The sequence below is a fragment of the Orbicella franksi genome, chromosome 7, assembly GCF_964199315.1.
Source record: "Orbicella franksi chromosome 7, jaOrbFran1.1, whole genome shotgun sequence".
Taxonomy (NCBI): Eukaryota; Metazoa; Cnidaria; class Anthozoa; order Scleractinia; family Merulinidae; genus Orbicella; species Orbicella franksi.
This window is the reverse complement of record NC_138151.1, coordinates 7,505,843-7,517,700: the sequence shown is the minus strand read 5'-3', so window position 1 is coordinate 7,517,700 and position 11,858 is coordinate 7,505,843. Positions and strand designations below refer to the sequence as shown.

The following is an 11,858-nucleotide window of genomic DNA, read 5'->3' as shown; positions in this document are numbered from 1 at the left end:
GTTAACAAAATGACGGCCGCTTCTTGGCGTTTCGAAATGTCTGTGAAGAGGATTTAAATAAAGTTTTGAACGACTAGTAGATTTATACTAAAACAATTAGATTATTTGCTCTCGATTTTTATGGGTGATAGTTGACTCCGGCTGCACCCTCGTCATCTGTCACGCGATAGAAATCTCGAGCTCATAATCTAATTGTTTAATAGAAACACAAGTAAAAGTTTGAGAGAAGAGAAATGCTGTGGGGACATGAGCCGTTAGGCGAGTATTTCCACAGCTTGGTCGTTGATAAGTCATTGACCACCGCTAATCATCAAAAAGGTAGCCTGCGTAGCAAGCGTTTCTGCGGGGTTCGGGAGCAAAGAATTACAGCGCGAAAAATGGAAAAATCCCGTTTCTCGGTCTTTCTTTGCTTCTAAACCCCACGGAAACGCTTGCTACGCAGGCTATAAAAAAGGTAATCAGTTAAATACTCATTGATTATCCATCGATTACTCATTGACGTCACTGATCATCAGTTAGAATGTCTGGTAAAGCTTGGTAATAAATATCTAATTCTGAGAACATGACTTTGAGGTCAAAGACTGATTCTATTCTATGGAAACCAAACTTGCACAGCTGTAACATACCATGGCAGAGATTGTGAAATCTTTTTCCCTCATCTTTAATGTCAGCCAGTCCACTTTCCTTCTGGTGTTCAGGAAAATTACAGCTTGGGTAATTGTAAGTGTCTCATACAAGTCACAGAGTGTTTCAAGTTTCCACTCCTAAAGAAATAAAGACTGGATTAGTTACATTACAACTTAGGTTATTGTTAATTGTAATTTTTATTAGTCTTATTTGCAGTGTTAGTTTTTATTATCATTTCAATGTTTCACAGTTGGTGTGATGTCCTCTGGATGTTGCCCATGTAAAAATATTTAGATCTAGATTTAGATTTAGAATCAAAACTGCTGATAAAGCAGGACACTTTTTCAGTGCAAAGTTTCATGGTGCAGAGTGCAATTAAAATGAATTGTTTACTTGCCTCTTTTTCCACCAGGACATAAAACTGCTTGATACCTTCTAGGGTCAACTCCTCTTTCTTAACTAAGATTCTAATTGGATTACGCATGAAGTTTGTGGTCACCTCCAACACATCAGTAGGCATTGTGGCGGAAAGCAAAATAACCTGAAAAGCACATACAAAATCAGAATCGCCATTGAACACTTCTGCTCACCCATGCCCACAACTACTAAAATAGTCAGCTCAAAAAGATGTAATGAGGTTGCAAATTTTTGTAACTTACAAAATTCATGGAACTTCAACAAATTACAATATAAAAATTTCCTGTTCTCAGAGCGCAATAAAAAATTCGAAAGAGTAGAATATTTCCATTCAGCCTGAGCACAAGAAATTGTTTCATATTTTGATCATGATTCCGAAGCAGGAAAACAATGTATATGGGTTATTGACCAAGTGTGAGGTCAAGATGGCTGGATATTGGCCAAGTTCATTTTTTGCAAGTTTATGGACCGAGACGGAGTCAAGGTCCATAAACTCGCAAAAAAAGAATGAGGCCAATATCCAGCCATCTTGAACGAACAAGCTTGGTCAATAAAGGATTTATGATATGGCTTTCGAGGAAATTTTTCTTGCGGGACACGGCGGGTAGTCCTGAGCGGGCAAGATAGCTCCATCTTGCCCGCTCGGGTAGCCAGTCGCAGCGCAGGATTTGATTCATCTTGCCCACTCACTGAGCTAGCCATATAATAATTTTGATTATACAGAAAAAGGTTATAGCACCCTATATATACATAACAGATAGCCTACACTGTATCCAGCTTGCCAAGGTTTTGTTTGGTGTCTTGCAAAGTGTTACATTTTTGTTGAATAACAAAAAGAGATAATTATCAGTTCTGAGAAGAGACCAGTTTTCAGAAAGTGAAGCTTGAAGAAAATTTTAAGCTTGAAGAACAGATAATGTCTAATGAGAAATATCCAAGCATATTTTTAATGTCAAACGGAGGATTTTAAAAAAAAAAAAATGTAGAGGCTATTATATGTCTCTTATCCTTCAATTTTCATAACAAAAGTGATCCTGAAAATCGGGGATTATATAAACTATAGCCTCCATTTGGCACGGAAACGTGCTTGAACACGTACAGTTTTGAAAATTCCCCAGGTTTAGCTGGGAAATATTCAGTCACATGACGCATTAAGACCAATCACACACGAGTGAAAATACTTAATGGATTATATAACTTGGACATTCCCCAGTTTTAACTAGGATATAAGTTTTAACTGGTGTATATTCAGTCACAACAACACATTAGCTCAACCGTGTACAAGTAGAAAATGGTTAATGATGACGATTTCAGATAAACTTCACTAATTCGCTGCCATTACACATGTACAAGGTGGATCTCCAAAAACGTACATGCACAAATTTGTAATGTTTTAACTTCTTTGTGGTGCATAAGTGTTACAGCAACTCTGCCATACCTGCACATTAGTAGGTAATTTTGTGAAAATGTCGTAAATCTGATCCTTGAAACCTCTTGATAACATTTCATCAGCTTCGTCCAGCACAAACATTTTGATATTTTTGGTCACTGAAAAAATATTAAAATATCATTAATGAGCAAGCATAACAGGTGGCCCTATGCCCTACTGGGGGCTATAAGGAAGAATGATAATGATGATGATGAATAAGCAAGCTTCTGTAACATCATTTAACCAACTTTTTGTAGCTTGTACATAGACTAGAAACTCAAAACCAGGAAGTTTAAGGTTAACTCCTACTTTGCTAAACAAATTTAAGGAGCTTAGCTATGGTATTTTAGCTAAACAATTTGTTTAGATTGGTTAGTTATGAGCCCTACACTTCAACCTTCAAAGGCCAAATTTTTTTAGACAAGGATTTTCCCCACACAATATGCATGGTCGGTATTTTCACAAAGCAACGTAGCCGAAAGAAACAGCTGGCCACTGAAAATTGTCCTAGCAACATTCTAAAATGTCTAATCAATTTTACAATATTCCTGTACATGATGTCCAAGCAAATTACATTTTGGTACATTGGAAAAGTGGTTCTTTACAGGAGGTGGTTGCCCGCTAGAGGAGGTCAGTTGTACTGTATAGTCGGACTCAGGTTTCAATAGACAGCTACTTGTAGCAGGCAAGTGGATTGTACAGACACGGGGCTTGAAAAAAGTGCTGCCCAGTCATCTGGGACAAGTAGATTAAAGTAATTTTTAAGCAAGCAACTTTTCATTCTGACTTGCCCGACAGGTAAGAGCCCAGGCAAGTTGTCTCCCAACTAACAAAAACATTGTAAACTAAGACATACCCAGGCAAGGCAAGCAAAATATGATAGCTACTAACTTGTTCAAATGGGAAGCTGAGATTTAAATTTTTTCAAGTTCTGCAGACAATCTGGAATCTCAAATCAGGGTGTTTACATCAGGGGTTTCATTAATGTTTTCCGCAACAGGGCAACTGGTTTTCACATGCAGGCAAAACGTTTTGAACTGAACTTCTTTATAAGAAAACCTCTCCCCTAGATGGTCTACCAGGCGGCAAAAATCATCCTCACAGACGGTCAATTTGCCCGGTGCCTGACCCTTAATGAAACCCCTGTTACAGTATACAGTCAAGTGAAAACTCACAGAGATAATTTCTACTGATCATGTCAAACACTCTGCCAGGAGTGCCCACAACAGTGTGGATTGGTTTTTCTTTGAAAGTAATGATGTCTTCAGAGACACTGGTTCCACCAATACAGGCATGGCACTTGGCATTCATGTAATCACCAAGAGCCATCAAAACCTTTTGAATCTAAACAACAAAACAACAGCACATTACAGCACATTAAAGAAACTTCAAATTACTGCATTCTATGGGCGAGGTTGATGGTATTTCTATTGAATCTGAATTCTGTAAGATTATACTTCCCTAACAAGATACTAGACTGCAAATGGTCAACTTCTTTCCCTCGGACAATGCGCACAGCCAGAAAAAATTGTGTAAATCACACATTACTTCTCGCATAAGCAAAATTGTCTCTCAATTTTTCTCACACTTCACCTCTTTTTGTGCACAGAGGAACTTATGAATTAAGACAAAGCATTTTCTCACACACAACTGGGATCCCACACCCAACACACCAGCATCTGGACACCCACATGTGCGTTAAAAAAAACTGTTTTCTGCGTCATCCATACTTCAACCAGCACAAAACTAAACTATGCTACTCATAATGTAACCATATAATAAATTTAGACCTCTTGGTCTTGAAAAAAAAAAACATTTTTTCCCTCATCTGCAGCAATGTTAGAATTGTTTTTAAATTATGATAGTGTACAGCATAACATAGTAACCTATTAACAGCCACCATCTTCTTGACATGAAATGCAATTTACGTAGCCATGGTATTAGGTCAATCTCCTGGTTCACCACAATAAAATGATTGAGTAATGCATTTCCTTTTAAAAATCTGATCTTGTGATTCCCTTGATAAAGTTAACACAGATGCAAGACTGAAAAACAAATGGCATTTCAATCTCGCTGAGATAAGTTGCAAATTATCTCCGCAAGATCGAAACATTGTTTCTTTTAATCTCTACTTTTTATCCTAAAATCTGATTGTTATTTCCTTTACGTTTGTAATTTATGAAGTTGACAAATTTGTTTACTGTTAAGCACTATTGGGCAGTGAAGGAAATAGCACTAAAGAAATTAAGTATTATTAATATTTATTATTATTATTATTATTATTAATTTAGTAATTGGCAAATTCATCTAGATGTATATATATACCTGCTGTGCTAATTCCCTGGTTGGAGCCAGCACAAGTGCTTGGCATCCCCTAAAAGTCACGTCAAGCTGTTCAAGGATTGCAATTGAGAATGTGGCGGTTTTCCCAGTACCTGACTGTGCTTGAGCAATGACGTCATAACCTAAGGAAATACAGACTGTATAAGTACACAAACAACAGTCCACTATGGTGCAACCCTGACATAATTAACTCCAAGAAAATAAATATTAAAAACTAGATCATTGGATAATGCAATTAAAGAGTTTCCACTGGCTTTGCCATCATAGTAAATGAGCAAATGTACCATGTTCTACAAATATGGTAAGCGTACACATAATTTTTTGTGGGTTTTTTTTATTTGTATTTTAGTTTTCTCTGGTTTGGGAACATTTTAATAAAACAATTTATTCCACACACACTTCTCAGATATGAGATGATTATAGCCAACATGGTGTTGCATGCCTCGTTGGTAATCTACCATCTCTTATCCAAAGTGTGCTTGTGGAATAATTGCTAATTAACTCACTGACTCCTGAAAGTTTTTAGTGTGTACCCAGCCGTGAATACCAGACAATTTGACAGCATTAAAAGTGCATTTTTTTGGTCAGTTATGGGAAGCACAGACAATAGACCTTTTTAGCTTGAGCAGTTTGTTTTCCCATTAGAGACCATGTGATAATCTCTAGAGAATTGCTCTTTTATCCATCTAAAAATTGTTCATTCATATACATGCTACTATGTGAAAATGTGAAAGCAAGAATTCTCAATAGCATTATCATATGGTCTGAAATGGGGCAACAAACCACCCAAGCTAAAAAGGTTTTCAGCAAGAGGGCAATTGGTTTTCATAGGCAGGCAAAAAATTTTGAACTGAACTTATTTTCAAGAAAAAAGTTCCTCTAGATGCAGGGTCACCTCTTTTGCAGCCGTGGAATTTCACTGGCAGCCCGCGCTTAGCGACAACCCTGTAGATGATCAAACCAGACAAGCAAAATCATCCTCATAGCTGGTCAATTTGACAGTCAACCAGCCCTTAGTGAAACCCCAGGGATAGTGTCCAAACTAACAAGTAATTTGGACAGTTCGATACACAGCATAATTAACAAGTAGCCTAGTTTATCCGAAAAAATTTGACACTTTCAAGAGCATTTTGAGCCTTATAATTAACAAGCAATACGACTACATCCTAGTCCAATAATTTAGAAAAAACTGTATGAAAGAGATTCTGGCAAAATTGGATGAGGCTGTACACTGATGCCAATTTGGCTGTCGGTAGAATTTAGACAAGCATGTAGTCCTTTTACATATACAACTGAGCACAAAATTATGCCTTACCCAATGTTTGAATATTTTTTAATTCAGAGGTATGTTTCTTATTCTTTGCAGTATATGCTTTGTGAAATCAAACAGTCAAACAAACTGATTCGGGTTTCGTTAAGAGCCTGGCATCATCAAATTAACCAGCTGTGAGAACGATTTTGCCCAGCTGGTTTGGCCATCTAGCAGGAAGTTTTTCTTACGCAAAAGTTCAGTTCAAATAGTTTTGCCTGCTTGTGAAAACCAGTTACCCTCCAGGTGAAAACATAAATGAAACCCTATGCTGATTGCCGTGGATGAAAACCAAGAGATAAAATAGAAGTTCCCCTTATATAACCCACTCGTCTGCCATCTTATATCCATTGGACATAGCAGTTGAATGATGTGAAACAACATTTTAGCTTCATTTACAACTGGAGATGTAATAAAAGAATTGCTAGAGCTACTCGTTGATTATTGGAGAGGGAAAACTCATTTCCAATGAGTTTTAAATAGTAAGGTTGAAATATGTCCATTCGCAACATTTTTTTGGCTCTGTAATTTCCCAACCACAATCACAACATGAGGGCTTGGTTTAACTACAAGGAAAAGGGTCAGTTTGTCAAGGTATACTGTCTTTTAACAGCAAAAATGATCAACCCTTAAAACATCATGGCTCCCTTTAGCAACTTTACCACTCTGTGTGACATGCAATAATACAATTCCTCTGAAAACCCCAGTGCCTTTAACTTTGTGATGCTTTACACATCCAAAGAGCTTAGCAATATTAAAGGTTTAGCACAATGATCATGTGAATGGGATTCCCTTGTTGCCTTGAATGTAATTCAATTACTGTCACCATAACATTTTTACAGTGGATTTCTTCATCAACTTATCACCAGTATTGACCAACAGATCTTTCCAGAAACATGATTGACTTCAGCTTATTTTGTATTTGCTTCTTGACATGTCGTCATTTCAGTACTGCCTCTCGCAATTACAGGCCCAAATAGTCAAGTTTTGGTTTAGAATTTTGGTGAATATTTTCTCAACCAGTTATCGTAAAACATCTGATCGAGAAGAGTCCCCATACAACTATCAAAACGTTCTACAAAAGGACAGTAGCCAGTGATCATCCACGAGTTCTTTATCACGGTTCTCATAAAATACCAGTCCGCGACAGAAATTATACGTAGAGTGTTTAAAACGATTTGAAACAAACCTTTACAGCATGGAGCGATTGCTCGCTGTTGAATTGCGGATGGTTTCTCAAACCTACAATCGGAAAAAAAAGTAAGCTTATAACTATTACGTATACGCCATATTAGATTCAATGGAAGTCTGCTTTGTTCAAAATTGAATGAATCATCAAGCAGTTGTCGACAAAGGTACCCGACAAGGTGTACACTCACCCGTAAGCATAAATGCCTCGGAGTAAATTTTCTTTCAAACCCATGCAATCGAAATTGTCAATAACTTCATTCCAGTCAGTCTAGAGTGAAAAAATAACGGCGTGACATCTTATTAGAAATTGATTACGAAATCTATTCAAAGTTCGGCACGCGAAGGGAAAATTTACTGTTTTTTTTAATTTAATTTGGTTAGACTTTGAACGAACCTCGATATCATCGTCTTCTTCGACTCCTGGTGCGCCATTTTGTTCCTCACGACCCCGTTCGGAGTCAGGTTTTCTAAACAAAGGACATCAAATGGCAAAAGAAAAGAATTAAAAGCCTTGCAACTAAGAAATACTCACTAGCGACTGAAACACGTGGTTCAAAATGGCGGATGGTACCGAAAAATCACACTTGAAGACACAATTTTCTCCGGTAATAATAGTCCCTGTACAAGGTTTGAAGGCGCAAGAAACAAGTTCAACTAAAGCTTATGATAATGTGCTATGTATGAGGATACTTTATACATCAAAATACGGTAAAAAAGCGAAATACTGACCTTGTATCGCTAAAAGAATCGTAAGACATCTCGCACGAAGTAAGCAGCGGGAAAAGGAAGAAAAAGTGCTGAGAGCCGGTATATAGGGGGGGTCAAAGAATTGCAGCAACGGTACCCTATGACGTCACGTAACTTCCGGAAAACTCTCATTTTTGCCTGAAACCCTCGAGAGCATGTTGGAAACCTCTTTTTCCAGTTTTCAAGCAAGCGCTTTTCCTTTTCTCCGTCTTTTTCTTTTTTTTTTCAGATGCATTTTATAGGTCTTCGTTAATCACTCGATAATTTGATTTTTTAGAATTATAGACAGAATCTCTCAGACCAGACTATAAGCCCTGGCGCTTTGGCGATCAGCGACCAAAGTGTTTTCTCGTGCATTTCATCATGCAGGGGAAGGAAAAGGAAAAATAGGCGATCTAGCAACACGTAGACTGGGATGACAGAAAATTTCTTTTCCGACACGGGGGAAGAGGTAGGTGGAAGTGCGTGTCGAAGAACCGATCAAACTAAGATACCAAATGTTGACCTTTTTTGGTGCAATCAATTTATCGCAGCGTAATTTTGTTTATAGATGAGTGTTCTGTTTCACGTGAAATTGTAGTGAAATCCCACATGCCAAGAAAATCGGTAGGCAATCGTAATCGCATCAAAAAGAGACCAAAATTGGTTGAATGGTTTTCAACCGGAAGTCAAATGTTCTAATCGTGACCGGAAACTGCTAAGGAGTACAAGTCCTGATTAGGACTGATTTGGAATGTTTTATTTAGGCAATTCTAATTATCAGTGTATAAATGTTAAGAATTGTAAAGTTTCTCTTCAGTTTATTGCTTATCCAAAAGAAGAAAAAGAACTAGACTGAGATTTGGAACACATTCATCCTAAATTTATGAACAAGTGTTCATTGACTTCACATAGAAAAGAAATCAGGCCCGAGTTTTAAGAACAAGAGCAACTATCTTTACACAATGGAAATGCTTGGGAATGGGGACATTACACAATGGAAGTGCTTGGTTTTAAATGCTGCTGTTGAAAAAGTATTTAGCGGACAGACAAAGTTATGGGAAGCAAAGGCAAAGAAAGAAAGCAAAGAATTAACGAAGAGAATAATTCAAACAGACAGGCGGGAAAAGGATACCATTACAAAACGTAAACCAAAGGTGAGTCCGTGAAATTAATTAAGCTAAAATTTTGAGGGTTTAGTTGTTGGCCTGTTGGACATCTATCGGTCTGACTTCTACAATCGAGGCCATAACCATACGGCAGTTTGAGCCACTTTGTAGTTTTTGGATAAAAATAGCAATTTACTTCATCACACTATTGGGTGTCGTGGGTCAAGAGAGGTCTCACAAAACTCTCATAGTTCAATCATGTTCTGGGAGTGTGGAGGGAAACACCTTTGTGCAAAAACCCTTGTCCTAAACCCTTTTGGCCAAGGCTGGAGCCTGCTGATATGGGTATTTGCAGTGCCGTTTGAGCAAGACACCTCACTTCCACACTTTGCCTATCCAGGACTCCCTCCTCCACAGAGGCATCTGTCGAGCTGCCTTGACTTCATGTGTAGGCTTGAATTGTGTAGGCTGGAGAGCGAACACTTAGTCACGTATCTTGAAAAATTTTGGCCTGAGTGTTTAAATCGGTCTTAACCATAACAATTCTTGTTGGGCTTTTTGTTTTATTATTACCTCTTCAGTGTTAATTTTTTTTTTTTTTCTTACCTTGGTAGATTTGAGTATGACTTTGTACATTACAAATCACGTTTTGTTCAATATACCGTGACGTAGCTTAGCCGGTTTGTTTTAGGCGTTCGGTTAGTCCGAAGCAGCGAGGAAAGCGGCATGAGAAAGAATAGGGGAGAGGGGGATCGGTGTATGCGAGAAGTCTTTCCCAACCAACCAAAACCTTGGTACAAGCTCCGTGAAAGTCCTTCAAACGTTGGACGAAGGACACATAAGGAATAATAATACTGGAAAGGTCAGATCTTTACATAGTGTAAAATGAGCGGCGGAGCCGAGGGCCTTTTCATCTTCTCTTTCCATCTTCCTTTTCAGCTTAGTCACCACCTCTTTCAAGGGTCGACCAGGCTTTTTGGGTATACGGTATACAAGAGGATTTTAAATCGGTATTTTGACGCCAAAATTGGGTCTTTTATGGATGCAAAGTATACCATGGGTATGAAGTATACCATGTTGTTCCAAATTTTGCTATTTCGCATGAATACGTGTCTGAGGAGAAATTATGATTACAATCGGTTTTTCTTTTCAGGTATATTGGTAGACCACTACCCCCATGGCCGACCCTGTCTTTCCCTTGCCCCCGTGGACATTGAGACACACTTGCCCAAATTGGTTTATGAAAAGACTACAGTAAACCAAGTTTGTTCACTTAACTGACCCCGGCTATCTTACAGAGATATATCTTTGTGTTTCAGCGGAAAGAAAAGAATGACGCTCCCTCAAATTTGGCCGGACAAGAAAGTGAACTGATTCAAGGAACAACTTGTAGCAACGAAGTTGTGTCCAAGATTCTGACGTTCTTCAAAAGGACGATGTCCATCTGCAGCTTGGAGGCAGAGCTTAGATTTCGGGAGTATTCAGTCACCGTGAAGACCTGTGCTGAATCCGCAATGAAACTTGTACGATGTCGCCTCATTTTGGACGTAGAAAAGGGCAACATCAAGCTTAAAATTCACAAATCAGCCGCTGTTGCCGTCTTGGTACCCTGTGCAGTAACAAAGGCGGTCTCCGGCTTAAACACTGCCCTAAGTTGCATTCCACTCCAAAACCAGGCAATCGTCATTAAGGTGTTCACTGCTGTCTTAAAAATGTTCACATCTGGGAACAGTAGTGATGAGGTCACTACCGATGACGACGAGGTCGACGATGACGTCACATCACAGAATGACGTCATCGTTCAGGGAATTTCGACGGAGGAAGTGTTGAATGAAACAAGCTTAACTGATCCGAGCAAACTGTTTTCCACACTCTTGGCGCTAGATGTTAAAATCACGTGCCCGACAGACGTGGTGGTGGAACTCAAGAGAAGGCAAATATTAGCTGGGTTGAGAAGGCAGACTGTGATCTTGGACGCTAAAGAAGGCTTGCAGATCGTTAAAAAGCCCAGCGCAATTTTGAGACGCCAAAAGATCGAGACAGCCGTAGAGGTTCTGGCTTCGTGGGCTTCTTCTCGCCCAGAGTTCAGCCTTTGGCAAAATATTATTGACGTGGTGAAATGTTTGCAGGTCGGGCACGAGCAATGAGAGGCTAGCCTGGATAAACAATATAAGCGCAACAACAAGGTTTTATTTATACTGTAAAGGTAACTAGCTAATTAAACAATATGTGTATTAAAAATACAGACAGTAGCTGGTCCCCGAAAAAGCTAAAAAAGCTAAACTAGTTGGGTGACCACCATTTATTGATTGAAAGTAAGTCAGTATAATCGAAACAAAGACTTCCTATATATATATATATATATATATATATATATATATATATATATATATAAAGAAATAATAACAAACAATTAAATGCAGAAATGCCAAAATATAACAGTTATTAGTATAACTTAATAGCAATTAATTCTTTCAAGCCGATCATCGGCGGTTGCGACGGATATTGTTGCCCTTCATTTTTGCTGTTGACTAATCCCCAACTACAGCTTGATGAAAATTAGCAGCTTAAGGTCATTCCGCAGCATTGCATTGCGCATCCCTACTGCGCATAATTTCACGCGTGATTAGTGCGCGCACACTGAAAAATGGCGGCTTTTTCTTTACAGCTGGACCTCGCCATAGAGGTAAATCGTCATTTTCTCGCA

At 38.5% G+C, this 11,858-nt stretch overlaps 2 protein-coding genes across 2 annotated transcripts in view; one reads left to right on the top strand and one right to left on the bottom strand.

Moving 5' to 3' along the window:
* LOC145493339 (eukaryotic initiation factor 4A-I-like) overlaps positions 1–8,124 on the bottom strand; it is an 11,478-nt gene extending 3,354 nt beyond the window's left edge. Inside the window, exons 1-9 of the mRNA XM_081472788.1 lie at positions 8,046–8,124; positions 7,711–7,783; positions 7,505–7,584; positions 7,315–7,367; positions 4,799–4,938; positions 3,649–3,817; positions 2,483–2,592; positions 1,025–1,168; positions 627–764 (exon numbers count right to left, since the gene is read on the bottom strand). Of these exons, the coding sequence (XP_081328914.1) occupies positions 627–764; positions 1,025–1,168; positions 2,483–2,592; positions 3,649–3,817; positions 4,799–4,938; positions 7,315–7,367; positions 7,505–7,584; positions 7,711–7,783; positions 8,046–8,074 (936 nt within the window). The 5' untranslated portion in view covers positions 8,075–8,124. The remainder of the gene's footprint in view (positions 1–626; positions 765–1,024; positions 1,169–2,482; positions 2,593–3,648; positions 3,818–4,798; positions 4,939–7,314; positions 7,368–7,504; positions 7,585–7,710; positions 7,784–8,045) is intronic.
* Positions 8,125–9,007: 883 nt separating this feature from the next.
* Positions 9,008–11,400, top strand: LOC145492826 (uncharacterized). Its single transcript, XM_081472205.1, has 2 exons — positions 9,008–9,199; positions 10,471–11,400. The coding sequence occupies exons 1-2, from the start codon at positions 9,008–9,010 to the stop codon at positions 11,296–11,298; spliced, it is 1,020 nt and encodes a 339-aa protein (XP_081328331.1). The 3' UTR covers positions 11,299–11,400.
* Positions 11,401–11,858: the final 458 nt, after the last annotated feature.

Bases quoted from the DNA above. Each gene is read 5' to 3' on its own strand.
- LOC145492826 (XM_081472205.1), top strand. From the start codon at position 9,008: ATGGAAATGCTTGGGAATGGGGACATTACACAATGGAAGTGCTTGGTT. The intron at 9,200-10,470 runs GTGAGTCCGTGA...TTTGTGTTTCAG, and splicing joins TTACAAAACGTAAACCAAAG to CGGAAAGAAAAGAATGACGC.